Source organism: Ascaphus truei, chromosome 2 (genome assembly GCF_040206685.1).
Source record: "Ascaphus truei isolate aAscTru1 chromosome 2, aAscTru1.hap1, whole genome shotgun sequence".
NCBI classification, from domain to species: Eukaryota; Metazoa; Chordata; class Amphibia; order Anura; family Ascaphidae; genus Ascaphus; species Ascaphus truei.
This window is the reverse complement of record NC_134484.1, coordinates 137,535,688-137,556,802: the sequence shown is the minus strand read 5'-3', so window position 1 is coordinate 137,556,802 and position 21,115 is coordinate 137,535,688. Positions and strand designations below refer to the sequence as shown.

At 44.4% G+C, this 21,115-nt stretch overlaps 1 protein-coding gene across 3 annotated transcripts in view; it reads left to right on the top strand.

Annotated features, from left to right (window-relative positions):
• Positions 1-13,308: 13,308 nt before the first annotated feature.
• METTL4 (methyltransferase 4, N6-adenosine) overlaps positions 13,309-21,115 on the top strand; it is a 75,579-nt gene continuing 67,772 nt past the window's right edge. For all 3 annotated transcript variants that reach the window (XM_075585262.1, XM_075585260.1, XM_075585261.1), the window contains exons 1-2: positions 13,309-13,923; positions 15,460-15,522. In XM_075585262.1, the coding sequence (XP_075441377.1) occupies positions 13,627-13,923; positions 15,460-15,522 (360 nt within the window). In that variant the 5' untranslated portion in view covers positions 13,309-13,626. The remainder of the gene's footprint in view (positions 13,924-15,459; positions 15,523-21,115) is intronic.

Below are 21,115 nucleotides of genomic sequence, written 5' to 3'. Positions count from 1 at the left end.
GTGACCGGATCTCGGAGTCCCTATGCCTCACCGATTGTGGTGGTACGAAAGAAGAATGGGTCTGTTCGATTGTGCGTGGACTACAGAACATTGAACAGACGTACTGTGCCTGACCAATACACGCTACCCCGAATAGAGGAGATTCTCAGCGCACTGTCCGGAAGCCAGTGGTTTAGCGTGTTGGACCTTCGATCTGGGTATTACCAGGTTCCGATGAGCCCTACTGATCAAGAAAAGACGGCGTTCGTCTGTCCCCTGGGATTTTATCAGTTCACTCGGATGCCCCAAGGTATCTGTGGCGCTCCAGCCACTTTCCAACGGCTTATGGAAAAGACGATTGGAGATATGTGTCCGCGTGAGTGTTTGGTCTATCTAGACGACATAATCGTGTTCGGAGCCACCCTTGAAGAACACGAGACTAGGCTGATGAAAGTATTGGATCGCTTAGGGAAAGAAGGCCTGAAGCTCTCATTGGATAAGTGCCGCTTCTGTCGAACATCGGTCACTTATGTGGGTCATATCGTGTCCGCAGACGGAGTGGCCACCGACCCGGCCAAGGTGGAGGCGGTGGTGAATTGGCCAAGACCCGAGAATGTGATGGAGCTGAGGTCATTTCTCGGGTTCTGTGGATATTATAGAAGATTCGTGTATGGATACTCCAAGAAGGCAGCTGTGCTGAACGATCTGCTGAAGGTCTATCCAGAGGAACCCAAGCAGAAGAGGACCCCCCCCAGGACCCCCTTCGGGGATCGGTGGACGCCGGCTTGTGAGGAAGCATTTAAGAGGCTGAAGAAGAGTTTAACAGAGGCTCCCGTTCTAGCATATGCTGACCCGGAGAAGCCTTACATTCTGCACGTGGGTGCCAGCATCAACGGATTGGGAGCTGTGCTACACCAGAAGTACCCCACTGGGCTTCGTCCTGTGGCATATGCAAGTAGAAGTTTGACTCCCAGTGAAAAGAATTATCCAGTTCACAAATTGGAGTTCCTCGCCCTCAAATGGGCCATATCTGACAAACTACATGATTACCTATATGGGGTCACCTTCGAGGTCCGAACAGACAACAATCCACTGACCTATGTACAAACCACGGCCAAATTAGATGCGACCGGTCACAGATGGTTGGCCACCCTCGCCAATTACCAGTTTTCTATGAAATATAAGCCTGGACCTCTCAATATAGGAGCCGATGCTCTATCTAGGAGATCGGGACTGGGCGAGACCGCCGACGATGGCCCTTGGGAAGAAATTCCAGGACCAGGAATGAGAGCTATGTGTTCCACTGCTGCTATTGTAAACGACCGAGTGGCATTCTCCGAGCTACGAGTAGTGGATTCTTTAGGGTGTCGACCTCAAGCCCTTCCAGAAGCTTACTGCCACCCTGATGGCATGGGTCTAACACAAGACGTCATCTTCACGGTGAAGGAACTGGTACTAGCGCAGACACATGATCCTGCGGCTAAGGCTGTCCGAGAGGCCCTACACAAAAATGACTCTTCACTGGTGAAACGGGCTCCTCGCGAGGATGTGAGTCTTCTCATGAGAGAATGGGATAAGTTTGAGATGAATAACGGCCTACTCTATAGGGTTGTTCAATTCCACAATCATCCTGACCGTCGACAACTATTTCTACCTCGGCGTATGCAAGGCCTCGTTTTAAGATCACTACATGATGATCATGGACATTTGGGGGTGGATAAGACCTTGGGTTTAGTGCGAGACCGGTTCTTCTGGCCTAGAATGCGGGAGTCAATTGAACAACACTGCAGAAAATGTCTACGGTGCATTCATAGGAAGACCCTTCCCACCCGTGCTGCTCCAATGGGCCATCTCAAAAGTGCTGGGCCTATGGATTTAGTTTGTATGGACTTTTTATGCATAGAGCCAGATTCAAAGGGTATAGGAAATGTGCTAGTAGTGACAGATCACTACACTCGATACGCTCAAGCCTTCCCCACGAAGGACCAGAAGGCTACCACAGTGGCTAAAGTGCTGTGGGAGAAGTATTTTGTGCATTATGGTCTGCCCAGCAGGATGCACTCTGACCAGGGACGGGATTTTGAGAGCAAGCTGATCAAAGAGTTGCTAACACTGTTGAACATTCAAAAGTCCAGGACTACTCCCTACCACCCAGAGGGAGATGCGCTCCCTGAAAGATTTAATCGGACATTGCTGGACATGCTAGGCACTCTGAAAAATTCCCAAAAAGGAGAATGGAGTAAACATGTTGAGGCCTTGGTGCATGCCTATAATTGCACTAGGCACGAGTCCACCGGATACACCCCATACTTCATGATGTTCGGGAGAGAAGCCAGACTGCCAATCGACATCCGCCTACGGGTATCTACCGACGGGATACCCAACATGGCTCATTATCGATATGTGCAGAGACTCCAGGACAGTCTGCACCGTGCCTATCAGTTAGCTGAAAGAGCCACCGCTCGACTGAATGCCAATAATAAAAGACGGTACGACCACAAAGTACGCTATAGAGCGCTCCAACCAGGAGACACAGTTCTCCTACGCAACTTAGGGATTCCAGGCAAGCACAAGTTAGCTGATCGCTGGAGAGAGGGGCCTTTTCAAGTAGAGTCCCAAATGCCGGGCCTCCCTGTTTATCGCATACGTGACGTGAATGGCAGAGTAAAAGTCTGGCACCGAAACCACTTGTTACCTATCTCCCAACTGGGAGAAAGTGAACCCGAAACAGAAACAGTAATGAACGACAGTGAGCCTGAAGAGTCTATTGAGAATCCAGGGCCCATAGATGAGACCATTCAGGATCCTTTGGAGGGAACATCCAACAGAGACTGGTGGGCACCTCCCGAAGGCGCAACAAGTAAGGGGCCAGCTGACAAAGTACCTCCATTGGAATTTTCACCAAGTAATCAATCATTAGATCCTACCACTCCGAGTTTTGTGCCTCAAAGAGACAATGTTCAGTTGCAAAGAGACTTTCCCCAAACTGGTTCACCCTCTGCCAGAGAGTCTAGGCCTCAAGCCTATGATGGTCTGTCTCAAGAGGAAGAAATGGAGACTGAGACTCGCAGGAGTCAGCGAGTGAGACGCCCTCCCACTAGAGTGGCTTATGATTTATTAGGGGCACCTCACTATGAGTCTCAGCAGCAAGCTAAAGCCAAGCTAGCCTCAGTTATAAATATGTTTGTTGAACTGTACAATCTCGTTTAGAGTAATCGTTAAGTTGTACTTTAACACTGCAATTTTATTATATAATTTTTGTACATGTTGGAAGGTTATGTGGTTCAAGCGAGGACGTTGGAGTTCTCACCAGGGGGAGGATGTAGCCAGGTTCCCCCCTGTCATGGCTGACCCCCTCCTCCCTTTCGGCAGACGCTGTGTGCGAGGGAGTGAGGGGGGGCCGCGCGCGCGAAGGAGCGATCCCTGGTAGCTAGGGACGCGAGCGGCGAGCAGGCCGGTTGCCGGGGACACGATCGGGCCGTCGCTAAGGCCGCAATCGCGTTGCTACCGGCCCGGCGGCTCGGGAAGCAGGGCGCCGCCATGTTAGGGCTGTTGCGCATGCGCAGTGCCCCAACCCAGCGCGGGAGGACCAGATAGTTCGCGCATGCGCGAGATGAGCATGCCAGCCCCCAGGGTGCATAGGGGCAGAGACACCTGACGCCAGGGAACCAATAGGGCTGAGGGATTTGCCTGGGGAGAGATTGCTACATTTCGCGGGGTTTTGCAGCCACGTAGGCACTCAGGATCCGGACCAGCTAGGGGTAGGAGGTGGATGCAGGGGTGAGTGACCCTCTGCATTAGGCCAGCAGCCCCCAAGGTCCCAGTTAGGTCCTGAGCCATCTATTAGCTTGTGGAGCTTAGGGACAGGCCCTAGATAGGGACACTGCCCCATTTATTGGTTGAATAGACAGGGATACAGTGTTGAAGCCGTGCGGCCCTGTGAGGTGGGTTCTGGGCTCAGAACACCACCCAAGACCCTGCGACAAGGAGTGACATTGTCGCGCTGGACTTTCACCCCACGCGGTGTGGAGGACCCCGTCGGATCGTGTGGATTTATATCGCGGTACCCGTGGCTGGAGCCCGGGCAGGTAACCTGCAACTCACGTGCACCAACCAGGCCTATCACCAAACATAGTGGCTGCGCAGTCACACACACACCTGTACAGTGGTATTTGACTTCGAGAACACGAGACATTTGGGTGGGGGTTACTGGACACAGGGTGGGGTCACATTGTGGGTGGTGAGCGTCCGCCGTGACGCCTAGAGGTGATAGCGTCCGCCGTGACGCCTAGAGGTGATAGCGTCCGCCGTGACGCCTAAAGGTGGTAGCGTCCGCCGTGGCGCATGATGCTGTTATGCTGTTTTGATGTTATGCTGTTACGTGATTTGTGTGTTTCCATGCAGTAAAGCCCGTCCTGTTTTATATTCGGTAGTGTTGTGTGGTTGTTCCTGTGAGGGCCTCCTCCCACTCCGTTGGGATCCCTCCCAGGTGGAGGCGTTGCACCTAGAGATGTATGATAAAGATGTACCCCAGGTTCCCCAAGCGGAGGCTTAGGCTCCTGAGAGCCACACAGGTTGCACAGCAAGTAGTAGCGGCGGTAGTCCTAGGGAACACCCGTTACATGTATGTATGTCTTTATTTGTATAGCGCCATCCATTTACATAGCGCTTTACCGCAGCAATACACGTGACATAATAGGAATAAGCGCTACAGACATCAAAGACATTAAGAAAATTAGTCCCTGCCCCAATATAAGTGGTAAGTAGGGAAAACTTACAGAGACAGTAGGAGGGTGTTCTGGTAATTGCGTATGAAAGGAGTCATGGTCAATGGATATAGGATGTATAGTATCAGCCCAGGCAGCTACCCAAATGCTTAATTAAAGAGGTGTGTTTTAAGTTGGGCCTTAAAGGTGGGGAGAGGGTGCTAGCTATTCGGATATTGAGGGAAAGGATATTCCAGAGGTGTGGGTCAGTGAGTGAGAATGGTTTTAGGCGGGAGTGAACTTTAGATACAAAAGGGGTAGAGAGAAGACATCCTTGAGCAGAACGCAAGAGTTGGACAGGTGTATAGTGAGAAACTAGGTCTGAGATGTAAGGAGGGACAGAGGAGTGCATAGCCTTAAGAGTGAAGGTGAATTTTGAAAGTAATAAAGGGATTTAATTTTGGTACCTGGAGAAGGATTTCAGCATGAGAGACGCTGAGACAGATTTAGGACAGAGGAAAGCGATTCTTGCAGCACATGGGAGACATATGAGGGGCAGGAAGGCTGGACGGTAGAAGGTTACAATAGTCGAGACGGGAGAGAATTAGGGTCTGTATTAGAGTTTTAGCATTAGAGGGACAGAGGAAAGGGCGTATCTTTTCAATGTTACCGAGGAAAATCGCAAAAAACAAGATAAATGCTGCACACCAAAAACTGAAAATACTAACTGATACCTGCTGTTACCGGTACTCCTGATCCAGGGGAGTCCCTGTGAATTTAAAACCAGAGACGAACATGAAACACAGACAGAGCTCAATGCACATCCAGCGAAACTCTATACACGGTACAGTGCCTAAATATACATGTATTGATATCTATTAAATAAAATGGTCTTTTAGTTTAACATTTTGGCCAAATTGTTGTAAGCCCCTGAGCCACTGCACGGCAGACTCTGTTCGTCTCTGGTTTTAAATGTATATTGCCATGCTGACTATTTTAAGGAAAAGGTGGAATCCATACGTCAGAACATCCCCTCTGTTTCTTCTTCCCATCCTACACCTCTTCCTAACTCTCCTCCTGCCTTCCTTGACTCTTTTTCCACTGTCTCAGAGGAGGATGTGTCGCTGTTGATCGCCACTTCTCCCTCTACCACTTGCCCTCTTGACCCCATTCCCTCCCATCTCCTAAAACCTCTTGCTCCTACTATAATCCCTACGCTCACACACATTTTTAACTCCTCCCTCTGCTCTGGAACCTTTCCATCCTCCTTCAAACATGCTCAAAAACAGCAAGCTTGACCCTACCTGTCTTTCTAACTATCGACCTGTCTCCCTCCTGCCTTTTGCCTCTAAACTCCTTGAACGTCTTGTATTCTCTCGCTTGCTTCATTTTCTCAACACCTATTCTCTCCTAGACCCTCTACAATCTGGCTTCCGCACTGCTCACTCCACGGAAACAGCCCTCACTAAAATAACTGACGACCTCCATGCTGCCAAAGACAGAGGTCATTACACTCTGCTCATATTACTCAACCTCTCTGCAGCATTTGACACCGTGGACCACCCTCTTCTCCTTCACATTCTCCATACTCTTGGTATTCGGAACAAAGCTCTATCCTGGATCTCATCCTACCTCTCCCATCGTACTTTCAGTGTCTCTTCTGCTAACACCTCCTCCTCCTCTATTGATCTCTCTGTGGGGGTACCCCAGGGCTCTGTCCTGGGACCTCTTCTCTTTTCTCTGTACACACTCTCTCTAGGTGACCTAATAACATCTTTTGGGTTTAAATATCACCTCTATGCTGACGACACACAAATATACTTTTCAACACCTGCTATACAGACCAAAGTTTCTGAATATCTCTCTGCTATATCATCCTGGATGGCCCTCCGTCGCCTTAAACTCAACATGGCTAAAACAGAGCTCCTCATACTTCCTCCCAAACCTGGCCCTACTACCTCCTTCCACATTACTGTTGGAACTACGATCATCCACCCAGTAGCCCAAGCACGCTGCCTAGGGGTCACACTCGACTCCTCTCTCACATTCGCCCCTCACATTCAAAACATTTCTAAAGCTTGTCGCTTTTTCCTCCGCAATATAACAAAGATACGCCCTTTCCTCTGTTGCTCGACTGCTAAAACTCTGACTCAGGCCCTCATTCTCTCCCGTCTTGATTACTGTAACCTCCTGCTGTCCGGCCTTCCTGCCTCTCACCTGTCTCCCCTACAATCTATCCTAAACGCTGCTGCCAGAATCACTCTACTCTTTCCTAGATCTGTCTCAGCATCTCCCCTCCTGAAATCCCTCTCATGGCTTCCAATCAAATCCCGCATCTCACACTCCATTCTTCTCCTCACTTTTAAAGCTTTACACTCTTCTGCCCCTCCTTACATCTCAGCCCTAATTTCTCGCTATGCACCACTCCGACTCTTGCGTTCTGCTCAAGGATGTCTTCTTTCTACCCCCTTTTTATCTAAAGCCCTCTCCCGCCTTAAACCTTTTTCACTGACTGCCCCACACCTCTGGAATGCCCTTCCCCTCAGTACCCGACTAGCACCCTCTCTATCCACCTTTAAGACACACCTTAAGACACACTTGCTTAAAGAAACATACGAATAGCATTGTGGATATTCTGAACACATGATACATAAAGCTTGGCCCCCTGCAGACGCACTTACCAGAACTCCCTCCTACTGTCTCTGTACGTTCTCCCTACCTACCAATTAGATTGTAAGCTCCTCGGGGCAGGGACTCCTCTTCCTTAATGTTATGTTTGTCTAAAGCACTTATCCCCATGACCTGTTATTTATATTATCTGTTATTTATTTGATTACCACATGTATTACTACTGTGAAGCGCTATGTACATTAATGGCGCTATATAAATAAAGACATACAATACATACAATGCTCAGTAGCACTCCTCTGTGACACTTATACGCTTATATATATGTTGTGGTTATTTTGGGGGTTCAATATAAGCTTGTGGGTGTTCTATATGTCTTACAATTCTGGTTCAGCTGGTCTTAGCTGATTGGAGGGTGGCAACCTCCTACCTAATTTAAGATCACCCCCTCCCACTTTTAAATGGTTAAAAGCTCACTCCATAGCATCTCCCACTCTCAGGGGAACTTGCCTGCTTGCAGTGTGATTGTGACAAATCTAATACAGAGTGCTTTTCCTGGTAATGTACAGGTTAATAAAAGCTTCAATCAGACTTAGAACTTTGCAACTAATTTTGACAGATTTATTATAAATCATTCTTCCTGGCAATGCACAGGTTATTAAGAATTTATATTAGTGTAGGGACCTTTGAGATGTGGCTCAGGGGCTTACAACAATTTGGCCAAAATGTTAAACTAAAAGACCATTTTATTTGATAGATATTAATACATGTATATTTAGGCACTGTACCGTCTATAGAGTTTCGCTGGATGTGCATTGAGCTCTGTCTGTGTTTCATGTTCGTCTCTGGTTTTAAATGTATATTGCCATGCTCAGTAGCACTCCTCTGTGACACTTATACGCTTATATATATATATGTTGTGGTTATTTTGGGGGTTCAATATGAGCGTATGAGTCCCTGTGAATGACAGACTCCAAAGTCAGCAAAAATCGGAGGGTTCAGGGCTCTACAGATTTAAAGAATTTATTATCTCAAATACACAACGTTTCAACCATCAAAAAGTGTTTTTTCTCAAGTGAAGATAGCATACACAATAAAATGTCCAACATATATAGCCCCCAACCCAGGTGAAGATACTTAAAAACATCCGGTAACTCCCCAGTGAAATGTCTCAGTCCATGGTGCATTGTGCTTGCATGCGCACATCCGGGTCTTCGTCGTCTTCAAATGACGTCATCTGTAGGCGGTCCCACCTCCCAGTGAGTCCTGTAGACTCCACATCAGGGGATCTTGGTATCCCTTCAAATGCGCATGCGCAAGCGCTCAACATTTTCTGGTTCAGATACAGATACTGCACTATTACAAAGGGAAGCGTTCTGGACATTCACGCTTGATAACGTATACCCAAGGGGCCTCAATGATTATATCTCCCTTAATAGCTTCATTAATGTAAGATAAGAGAGGTTAAGCCATTCTGGATGGTTGGGATTGTGTAGGGATTCCCTATTTAGTGTTAATTATAGCACTTATATTCTGTGGATTGTGATGCTGCTGTTGGTGTTGACCTTCATCCCATGAATTTTTCTGACATTGAATTATGAATTAATTTGCCTTTTTTCTTTCCCTGACCCACACTCTTTTTTGTGTGTACTATTGGTATTAGTACGTGGGAATCACTTGGTTTTTAATACCGGACTCTCATTGTGTGTGTTTTTTCTCTCTCCATTATGTGATATCACTGCCCACGGCCCTATCCCTACAGATCTCTTGGAGGGTACAAGAAGGGACTTCTATTCTTGTATGCTGATAATGCACTGAAATCGTGGGACAGAGGTACCCATTAAGGAGCCCACTACAGCAAGATGATTTTATCTGGAAGGATGCGGGACCAACACGAGCGCTCGCGCATACCAAGATCCCCAGAGGGACCAATCGTAGATCACGTTAGCACGTGATGACGTCATCGGGAGGACTGATGGACCGTGATGAGCGCTTGCGCATTTGAAGGGATACCAAGATCCCCTGATGTGGAGTCTACAGGACTCACTGGGAGGCGGGACCGCCTACAGATGACGTCATTTGAAGACGACGAAGACCCGGATGTGAGCATGCGAGCACAATGCACCATGGACTGAGACATTTCACTGGGGAGTTACCGGATGTTTTTAAGTATCTTCACCTGGGTTGGGGGCTATATATGTTGGACATTTTATTATGTATGCTATCTTCACTTGAGAAAGACCACTTTTTGATGGTTGAAACGTTGTGTATTTGAGATAATAAATTCTTTAAATCCGTAGAGCCCTGAACCCTCCGTTTTTTACCAAGGAAAAATCAACATGTTTTAGCTATATTGTGAATGTGAGAGAAGAATGTGAGGGAGGAGTCAAATGTGACACCTAGGCAGAGTGCTTGTGATACTGGGTGTATAATAGTGCTGCCAATAGTAATGGAGAAGGGGGCAGTAGGGCCAGGCTTGGAAGGAAGTATGAGAAGCTCTGTGTTTGACTTTAAGTTATGAGTCGATGTAAAATATAATATAATTTGAAAAGTGCATATTATTGGGTTTCCCTCTGTATCCCTGACTTTTCCACTAGAACCCTTAAGGCCCAGATTCACTAAAGGGTGCTAAGCTTTAGCATGCCTTAAGTCCCTTTCCAATTAATGGGAGGTGTGCTAAGGTTTAGCACCCGTTAGTGAATGTGGGCCCACGTCTATTGCAACTGTTTGAATAAGACTTCCAATAAATGTGGCATTAATGAGCTTAGAATTTATGTACAAATATGTTCCATCAGAAACTGCAACATCATTTTGAAAACAATTGGTAAAGCATAGAGGAAGAAGAATTATGGGACAAATGCACAAAAATGTGTGCTGGCCATGGCATACCATCCAACTGTACTGCTTTGTTGACTGTGCATTAGCTTCTTACTATATTAAATTCTGTGACTAAGTATCTCCTCCAATGACAGGTCCATATTCAGTATTCTGAGAAACGGGGTAACTTTCTTAAAAATACAATATATTATAATTTCTCGTTTCCAAACCTACAGTTTCCCATTATTTAGGACAATCTTGGGTGTGAAGCCCTATGGCTCTCTTTCTTTATTTTCCTTGTTAATGACCCACTTCAACATAAAATAAAGAGAGAAAAAAGTGTATGTGATGGTAATTTTTTTAATTAAAAAACAAAACACAATTTCAGTGACAAAACGCAAAGAAGTTTGACTTAGAACGTGCGTGCTCGGCACACATCTTGTTTGAGCTATTTGCACTTCTATATGTATACTAACTGTGAATTCCTCGTGTGTGTGTGTGTGCGTCTGCGCTTTGTTTTTAAAAGGAGAGAGAGAGAGAGAGAGAGAGAGAGAGAGAGAGAGAGAGAGAGAGAGAGAGAGAGAGAGAGAGAGAGAGAGAGACTGACTGACTGACTGACTGACTGACTGACTGACTGACTGACTGAGAGACTGACTGACTGACTGACTGACTGACTGACTGACTGAGAGACTGACTGACTGACTGAGAGACTGACTGACTGACTGAGAGACTGACTGACTGACTGAGAGACTGACTGACTGACTGAGAGACAGACTGACTGACTCCTGGTGGAAGCTGGCAACACTGACGGCCTCTTCTGCCAGGAGTGATGTCACTTCCGTCTCCAATCAACACATGAACTTTGCTAAAGAAATTTCACTTCAATAATCAATTTAAAGCTGCAGTTCAGGCAATATCCTGCATGTGTTTTTTTTTAATAAATCAGTTCTGTAGTAAGAAAAAATACTTTTAGCATTTTCTGTTTTTAAAAAAACAACTTTGAAAGACCAATTTTCTTGTATTCTATTTTTTTTTTCAATATTCTGTTTATTGTTTTTTTCAGAATATAACATACAATTGTCACATGTGTGTCGTAAAAAGCGTTCCGTGGGACAAACAGCATTCATACAGACATGGGGGAGGGGAGACAGGAAGGTATGGGGGTTGGAGGGGGGGTGGGGGAGAGGGGAGGGGGAGCGAGGGGGGGGGGGCAGAGGAGGTATCTCTAGCGTTTGATATTCTCTGCTCCTATTCAGAAGATCTAGTATCGCGCCCATCCTCTTCGACGGGGCACCGGGTAGTGGGGAGGAGGGTAATGAACCCGCTGTAACGACCTCATGTGGCAGGGCTACTGTCTCCCTCATGTGCGACCGACTTCGGCTCCTGTCTACCATCCAAGGAGAACTCACCTGCTGTTATCAAAGCCAGATGGAGACATTGCTCACCCCTGGGATGTCCGTCTGTGCCAGCCAAGGCAACCAGACTTTTTGAAACTTTGGGCCAGTGTCAACTTTTCCATCTGGCAAACAAACCAAATTCTGTTCCGAATTTTGTCTAATGATGGCATTGCATTCTGCTTCCACAGTGCTGCGGTCTCGCACCTCATAGCCGTAGCAAAGTGTGCAATTAATTTGTTCCCTGATCTAGACACTTCTTTCGTGGGTATACCTAATAGGAACACTCACGGGTCTAGCTGAATTTTGAGGCCCAAAAAGATCCTCTGTAGCCAATCTCTAATTTGGATCCACACGGGTCTGAGTCGTGGGCAAGACCACAGCATGTGCACCAGAACCCCTTGTTCCCCGCACTGCCTGGGGCAAAGCGGGGAAGCTCCCGTCGCGAATTTTGCCAGTCTAACTGGGGTGAGGTACCACCTCATTAGTACTTTATATGAGTTCTACTTTAATGTTGTACAGACCGAGCTACTGGCCGCAGCCTTGAAAATCTCTGTCCAGTCCTCGTCCTCTAGTGGCCCTGTCAAATCTGTTTCCCATTGTGTCATGAACCTGGGTTTATGTGGGCCGTCACTGTCAGAACCGACCACTACCCTGTACAAAGCAGAGATGAGTCCCCGTGTGTCGGCGCCCCGACCACAGAGCTTCTCAAAATTGGTTAGCGGTGGTCTGTTTACGTGTTTGGTGTAAAATGCCCGGACCTGGAGGTATCTAAGAAATTCTGTGTTGGGGATGCCAGTGTCTGACTGTAATAGATCATATGGTTTGATGGTGTCATGCCCCTCCAGGTCCTTTAGTCGTTGGAGCCCCCTATTTTGCCATAGTGTGAAGTTTTTACCGACTAGCCCCGGAGCAAAATCTGGATTCCCATATAGAGGAGCCATTAAGGTGTGTTTTGAGGTTAATGAGTGGTTATTTTTAGCCGCCTCCCAGACCGACAACGAATTGAGCACGGAGGACAGAGGGTCCCTTAAGTCTTTTAATCTAGATTTTGGGTACCAAATTAAGTCTTTGATCTCAAGCGGGGCGCAGACCTCTTTCTCCAGCGCCACCCACCGTCTCAGATCTGGATTCCCATGCCACTGGGTAATTTGGCATAATTGGGCCGCTTTATAATATGCCAACAAACTCGGCACCGCCAAGCCCCCGGTCTCTCTGGATCTTTGCATAATTGTCATTTTTACCCGTGGTGTTTTATTTTGCCAAATAAATTTTGTGACTGAGTTTTGTAGTTCCTTGATCTCCGATCGTACCACCGGTATCGGAAGAGTTTGGAACAGATATAATAAACGATTTTATAATAATCTTGTATTCTATTTTAACAGCCATTTGCTAAGGCACTGCCCCTTCATGTCCTGTCACAAGCCCTGGCACACCCCTTTGTCAGCCCTGCCCTCCCTCTAGCACATGTCAGTGCAGGAGTGCTCATGAATATTCATGAGCTTCCACTGACAGACAAGCAGAATATAAACAGATCCCTTCACTAATTATGTCACCAAATTTCGACCTATCAATACATGGAGAACGAATTGACCGGCAGCTATACAGTTCTTTAGGTAATTAGAGATTGCCCACATGAAACTAATGAAGTAAAAAAATAAAAATAAAAAAAGACTGAACTGCAGCTTTAAAGCACAATTCCCAACACATTGCAGTGATTAGCGAGGACCACTAGGTGGCGTGCCCCGTAACAATGTGCTGCAGTCAGGAGAGGAAAAGGAGAGCAAACTGCAGGAGGGAATTACATAGCAGACGGACAGGAAGGGGTCTCTTTAAAAACAAACCAGCAGCAGCACCCGCCCATTAAAGCTTGCATTGCTTCTCATACATACAATGCATGTACAATATCAGGTGCAGATACAGCGGGTAATTAATTAATCAATCATAATACTGCATTATTCTCCACGCAGCCCACACACGTGTGTTTTACACGGAGCCCTTTTGGTTATGATATCCTTGCAGCCAGTAGCCCCTCTTCTGCACACTGTGATCTCCCAGGACAGCCCCTTGTCCCTGCGCTGCTGTTGCTGCAGGCGGCAGTGATGTCCGTGCTATGTAAGAGCCCCTCCGGTTGCTTGCTGGATGAGCTCCCCCTGCTCAGTAAGTGGTACCAGCATGGAGGGGGGCTACCCACCGCTCCCACCTCCCCCTCACATCAGGATGCTCGCAGTCCCACTGAGGCGCTTTACAGCTTCAGGGAGGACTTGTTCCTGATCCTCAAACCTCACATCTCCTCTCAACCTCCTGCTCTGACTTCTGCTGCACCTTCTGACCATGAGAAGAGCGACATGCAATGTCAGGGCACCAGTGCCAACATCCATAGCAAGGCTGTCAGAAAGGTACCTTAGCATCTCACTACTTGTCAATGCTGGCTCCTGTGGCAGTGATGTGACTTACTATTTAACCTACTAAGCATAGTATATACATTATCAGGGATGCTGGGAATATGTTATGCAGGTGGACTTTGAAGTTTGGGACCACACTTTGCACCAGGGCAATTATGGTAAATTGATTAAAAAAAATAAAAAAACTACTCCCATTTCTCCAGCAATTATTTATAAGAAAACTATTAATGTGGTAGAAAAAAAATAAACCAATTACCAGGGATCAAAAAAGCACAATAACCCCAAACAACCCTCCAAACTAGCGGATGGAAAAAAAAGAGTATGATCCCAAATCAGTACACTTCAAAAATATACAGTGGTATAAAAAAAACACTGCAAATCTACACAAGTTTAAAAACAACCATAAAAGATAAAACAAAATCTAATATTATACAATGATAGGATATAGGCCTTATCAATAGGACACATGGGGAACAAATCGTTCACTGTATGAACTTATGGATACTTAGGTATCTGGTATAAGTGTGAGTGTTATTGATAAACATAGAGTAGACCTATTTAAACAATAAACCTACAAGATAATGATCAAATATAAAACAATTGATCTGCAAATAAACTGATGAAATTGTGGCAACAAATATTTAATGTCCTGTGCCCTTACTAGGTTATTTAATGCATGGTATTTCAACCCACTGAAGGAAATACATCATTGCAATAGGTTGTTCATACACTATTTCCTATCTGAATCTGCAACTATGCTCTCTGATGTCTGTTGTATGATACGGAAACCGTGAATGTGACTTTTGTTATGCCGCAAAAATGCACCATAGCAGAGAAGTAGGTTTGTGCTATCTGTGGTATATGGAAGAAGAGTCTAAGGCCGCACTTATAGTGCGCGCGACTGCATTTGTTTTGCCGCGACGTCCTGTTGCTGGCATAAGTGCAGCCTAAGGCAAAACAAATATATTGCTGCCTGGTCGCCCGCAAGCGAATTACAACTTTTGCTGACGGTGATGGGTGATGTCATCCGTCGCGTCGCGCACACTATAAGCGCGGCCTAAGAAAGGATTTCCAAGTACATACTTCAGTTGGCTTCAGTATCTTTCTTGGTTCCATGGAAGTGGGTATAATTAAATACATTTAAACTGGGATTACTGCTTTACTTTACAAGTAGAGACACATTAATAAGTAACATGACAAATTACCTTTTTGGTGAAGCAGGCTTCCCAGTGCTGGAGAAGATTTTAGGCCCATTCATTATAACAGAGCTGAACTCTTCTCCAGCACTGGAAGTGGTTTCACATGTTGAACAGTGGCCTAAAGCTTTCATATTTAGTCTAGATTTCTTTACTAGTTCTTTTGTCACATGTTGATTATATTAAGGGTTGTTAGGCTTATGCTTTTTTTTTTTAACCCCAAAACTGTAGGATCTTTGTCCCATACCACTTCAGCTTTCACTATTTTTTGCTGTAAAAATATAACAAAATGTTTGGCTGCTGATCATTTTTATGTACACTTTTTTTCTGGCAGAAACGTAAACGATCAAATGCTTTAAATCAAGGTGAATTGGATGCTTTGGAGTATCACAAAAAGGTATTTATTTGACTTGGTACTTGGCATTTGCAAAACCGGTGGACTCACAAAGTAATTCATAAGATTGCAAACTAATACTGTGCCGCTCATAAAATGTGTGTTTTTTAGATAGCGTTTGACAAAGAGTTGTAGTAGCTGTATTAGTTGTAGTCATGTTTGACACTTGGGGAACAACTATTTTACATTCTTAATAACTAAATTAGAGGTATAGAGATATTCACTTGGACTGGTGTTTTGGTTTTGCCTCTGCATTTTCTTTTCGGGTTTTGGTTCTGGATTTGCCTAAAGTCAGTTGGTTTTGGACTATGGCAGAATATTATATATAATAAAATTCCACTTTATTATATATATATATATATATATATATATATATATATATATATATATACTTTATTATATATATATATATATATATATATATATATATATATATATATATATATATACTTTATTATATATATATATATATATATTTTTTTTTTTTTTAAAGTGGAATTTTATTTAATAATTATAAAGATGTAATAAAAAAAAAAATCTCAATACATTATTATATTATATATCATTCTCCCATCTTACTTTTGGTCGTCTTGGTCATTTAGTTATCCTTGGAATCCAGTCTAGTGCCATCTTTGTATGGATATTGAAGATAGAATGATGTCACATTCTGAACAAGAGAGGCGACATATTGTCTGGATATGAACTAACTGTATAAGCTAAGTTAGATGCTAGCATCTAAATAGTTAACAGAATTAGCAAAGAAATGCAGTTGCCTAGTTATCCAGAAGTCGAGAGGGTCATTAATACAAGAGCCCATAGAATTTAAGGAGTAGAAATAATGAGGCACAATTTGTTATCTATAGACAGGAATGTGGTATAGTCGGCCCCTCTGATACCTACTGTACAAAGTCAGGGTCGCGGGAAGGCTAGAATAAGGGATGTGTCCTTGGTATGTTTAAGGAGGCAGAAAGGTGGTAGATACTGTAACATATGAAAGGGAATGGGACTAACGAGGTGTGTTATCAGTGAAATAAAATATACTGAAATTGTAGTTTCAAGTGAGAAAAACAAGATCATTCTGTATATGGGCAATTGCAGATTTCCCGAAATCTGGTATATGTGTGTGATCCTGTGTATATTGAATTTAGAACTACCAAAGAACTTGAACTGATACCATCATTTAAAACCAGAGACAGAACATAAAACACAGACAAAGCTCAGTTTTAGCACATCCAGTGAGACTCATACACGGTACAGTGCCTAAATATATATGTATAAATATCTAATAAGTAAAATGGTCTTTTAGTTTGACATTTTTGGCCAAAATTGTTGTAAGTCCCTGAGCCAACGCCATGGCAGAAACTCATATCAGGGGTCCCTAACGCTAATATAAATTCTTAATAACCTGTGTAATAACAGGAAGAATGATTTATAGTAAATCTGTCAATATTAGTTGCAAAGTTCTAAGTCTGACTGAAGCTTTTATTAACCTGTACATTACCAGGAAAAGCACTCTGTATTAGAGATGTCACAGCCAAACTGCAAGCAGGCAAGTTCCCCTGAGTGGAAGATATTTATTGCCATGCTCAGTAGCACTCCTCTGTGACACTCATATGCTTATATATATGTTGTGGTCATTTTGGGGGTTCAATAGGAGCTTGTTAGGTGTCCAGTATGTTTTACAATTCTTGTCCAGCTAGTCATGGCTGATTGGAGGGTGGCAACCTCCTTCCTAATTTAAGCTCACCCCCTCCCACATTTAAATGGTTATGGGCTCACTCCATAGCATCTTCCACTGCGCTTATACAACCAGCGACGTCCAATACATTTTTTCTAATGTGTCTATTGAACCATTAAAGCTTCCATTCGCCTTTCAATTTATCCATTTATAAATATTTTGGCTGTCTACTCTCACTGTATATTATTGTCACTATGGTCGTTGTCAGATTTTGCATTAAAATGTTATTATTTTTGTTTTTAACTGCAGTATGGAGCAATGTTTTGCTCACCCTAGTTCATCTGTGGGCCTCATACCACATGCCAGCCGTATGTAGAGAGATTTATATTCCATTTGTTAATTTAACACTCTCTTTTTGACAAATTGAGTGCATATAAGAGGGATCTTTGTGACTTGGTCACACCTTTGTTGTTTTGTAGTTGCTGAAATGTGCAATAAATCCTTGTTGTTTCTTCCACATAGAATAGCTTAGTGGAACATGTACAGATGTAGCCAACGTTATTGAGGTCCGTAGCGCACTACACAATGCAAGGGAAGCGCCCATTGTTTTGAATCAGCCGTGCGCAGAGGAGATTGCAGGGCTATCGCAGGCGGGCTCCACGGGTTGTAGTAATGTTGACAACATCTGAAAAATACTAGATTTAGAGGAGGAGATTAACGAAAATCCGTATCACACAGTAGGTTTACTTTGTACTGCAGATGAGATCTTATCATTCTTATATAAAGTGACATCTCTATCTCTCTCTGCTACTAATATCTTTCCCCATACAACCCAGCATCCAGCTGGCTTTCTCAATTGCTTTGTTATGTTTCTTGCTTACTTTTAACCCTCCGAAATACTGATTCCCAGGTCCCTTTTCTCTATAGTGGTTGACATTATAGTGCCATTTATTCGGCGTTCTGCCTGTGTACTTTTGGGACCCATCTGTATGATTCTGTACTTCTTGGCATTAAATTGCAGTTGCCTCACTCTTGACCATTTCTCTCTTCTAAATCGGTAAGCAATTTGTTCACTGCCCCTGTGTTCACCCTGTTGAAGATATTTGTGTCATCTGCATCAAGACATACTTTCCCTTCCAGGGCATGTGTAATGTCATTAATAAAGATATTAAAGAGCATTAGTGCCAGTACAGATCCCCGGGGTAGTAGTCCTCTGGTTATCTTCCCTTCCTCTGAATGTACTCCCTTGACCCCAACACTGCGTTGCCTATCCTTAAACCAATGTCTTATACATTCAGCCACATGACAATCCAGTTCCAAGCATTGCAAATTGTTTATCAGTCTGTTATGTGGGACAGTGCCAAAGGCCTAACTAAATGTAAGCTGCATTTACTGCACCACCCTGATCTATTACAGATATAGCCAACTTTTTTTGGAACCTACTGATAACGCAGAATATCACAGAGTTTCCATAGGTTTTAAAGGCATTGATAATGCAGTGTATCACATAATATCCCACCAATGTACCTGCCGGAGCAATAAGCCTGGCTACGCTTGTACCTTAGCTGTCCAAGTAAAAAAAACAATCTGATTTGTTTGACAGGATTTTCTTCCCCCATCCCTCCTCCCCCATTCAATTCAGGCTGTCTGCGATCCTGTAAGTTGCTGAATGTTAGATATTCATCAATTCTTTCTTCTCTCAGCATGGTTTCAATTAATGTCCCCACTACTTATTTCGTTACCAGCTTTTCCCCTCATTCCATATTTGTCTAGTGTGATTACATTTGCTTTTATTCAGTCATCTGGAACGACACCTGTTATTAGTGATTGATTACATTGATGTGCTAATGGTGTTGCCATTACCCCCTAAGCGCTTTTAATAGCCTTGGATGTACCACGCCTGGCTCCACTTACGTTCAGTTTTGAAAGTTCCCTTGGGAGTTTCTCTTCTGTAAATGGTTTTCTCTTTTCCATTTATATTTGTGTTCCCCTCTGCTTCTGATGTGAAGACCGGGGAGGGGGTATTCCTTTCACTTATATTCTTAAGAAATGTTTATCCCCCCCTTTTTTTCCTGGCTGCGCTAATTTTACGTCTGCTTGTGGGGACTTTGCAAATCTGATCACTTGCTTAGCTGCCTTCTGCCTAACATGATGTACTGTAGTTCCCCGCCCTCCTCATCCTGAATCTGCCTATATTCCCTATACAGGCATACCCCGGTTTAAGGACACTCAATTTAAGTACACTCGCGAGTAAGGACATATCACCCAATAGGCAAATGGCAGCTCACGCCTGTCAGCACGTCCTGAACAGCTACACCAGCTCCCTACCTGTACCGAAGCTGTGCACAAGCGGGGAGACTATAGAGCCTGTTTCAAATGCGTTATTTACATCAGTTATGCACGTATATGACGATTGCACACGATAAGTGGGAAAAAGGGAGTGCTTCACTTTAAGTACATTTTCGCCTTACATACATGCTCTGGACCCGTTGCGTACGTTAATGTGGGGTATGCCTGTATATAGTTAAGTGTGACTGGGGCTTTAACAAAGATTATCCCAAAAATCAGTAATACATTTGCACTATGTAAAATTACCCAACAAAGGAACATTTAAAAATATTTTTTGATAGACATTATCCCTTATTAACCATTTGAGCAATTAATTGTAGTGATTAAATACCCCCACACTTCAGAATGTTTGCAGTTTATCTGTAATAGTTTCTCATTTCTACTAACGAGCCTTTAATTCCCACCACCCCCTCTCTGTCCTCCCAGATGCATTTTTTTTTAATCTTATACCAATATCTTGGTGAGAGTATCGCTGATTGGTTTTGTTAACCGTTAATTCTTGTCGCTTATCCCCTTTAGGGGTGATTGATGAACCCTTTCGCTGCAGCTGCCCGAGTGTTGCCGGTCTTATTGGATCACAATGGCATGATCACTTGGGGTAGCAATCACGTGGTAGCAACCGGTCCCCAGTGATGTTGAGTGGCAGTGGAGGGAGCCATGGAGCAGTTAATACGATCTCTCCGCACAAAACTGGCAAACGCAGCATGACGTTCCCTTTATGATATAAGGCAGCGGTCCCCAACCTTTCCGGCACCAGGGACTGGTTTTGTGGAAGACAATTTTTACACGGACCGGGGGGGGTGTGGGGGGCGGTTTCAGGATGATTCAAGCGCATTAATTTTATTGTGCACTTTATTTCTATTATTACATTGTCATATATAATGAAATAATTATACAACTCACCATAATGCAGAATCAGTGGGAGCCCTGAGCTTGTTTTCCTTCATTTTGGCTAGGGTTAGCTTGTGGGCTTACCACAACTGTGACTGAGACAAGTGCGCAGTACGGGAAAGAGCCGCGGACCAAAATAAGGGTCGGATTCTGACTTTTCTTGAGGGGCGCGCAACCTAGATCCCTCGCATGTGCAGTTTACAGTAGGGTTCGCGCTCCTATGAGAATCTAATGCCGCCGCTGATCTGACAGGAGGCGGGGCTCAGGCGGTAATGCGAGCGATGGGGAGCGGCTGTAAATACAGATGAAGCTTTGCTCGCTCGCCCACCGCTCACCTCCTGCTGTGCAGCCCTGTTCCTAACAGGCCCAGGGGTTGGGGACCCCTGATGTAAGGGACCTTGGTGCACGATGTACAGAGAACGTCATAAGGGCAGCTTAAAGCTGCAGACCAAGCAATATCCTACATGCGTGTGTTTTTTAATAAATCAGATCTGTACTATGAGATAATGTGTAGCATTTTTTAAAAATAAGTCTGAATGACATTTGTAACATATAATGTAACAAGCATTTTTTGTTTCTATAGCAACCTTTTACAAAGTTACATCCCCTTCCGCTTCTGAAACAGTCTCTGGCACACCCCTTTTTGAGCCCTGCCCTCTCTCTAGCAGTGCACCAATT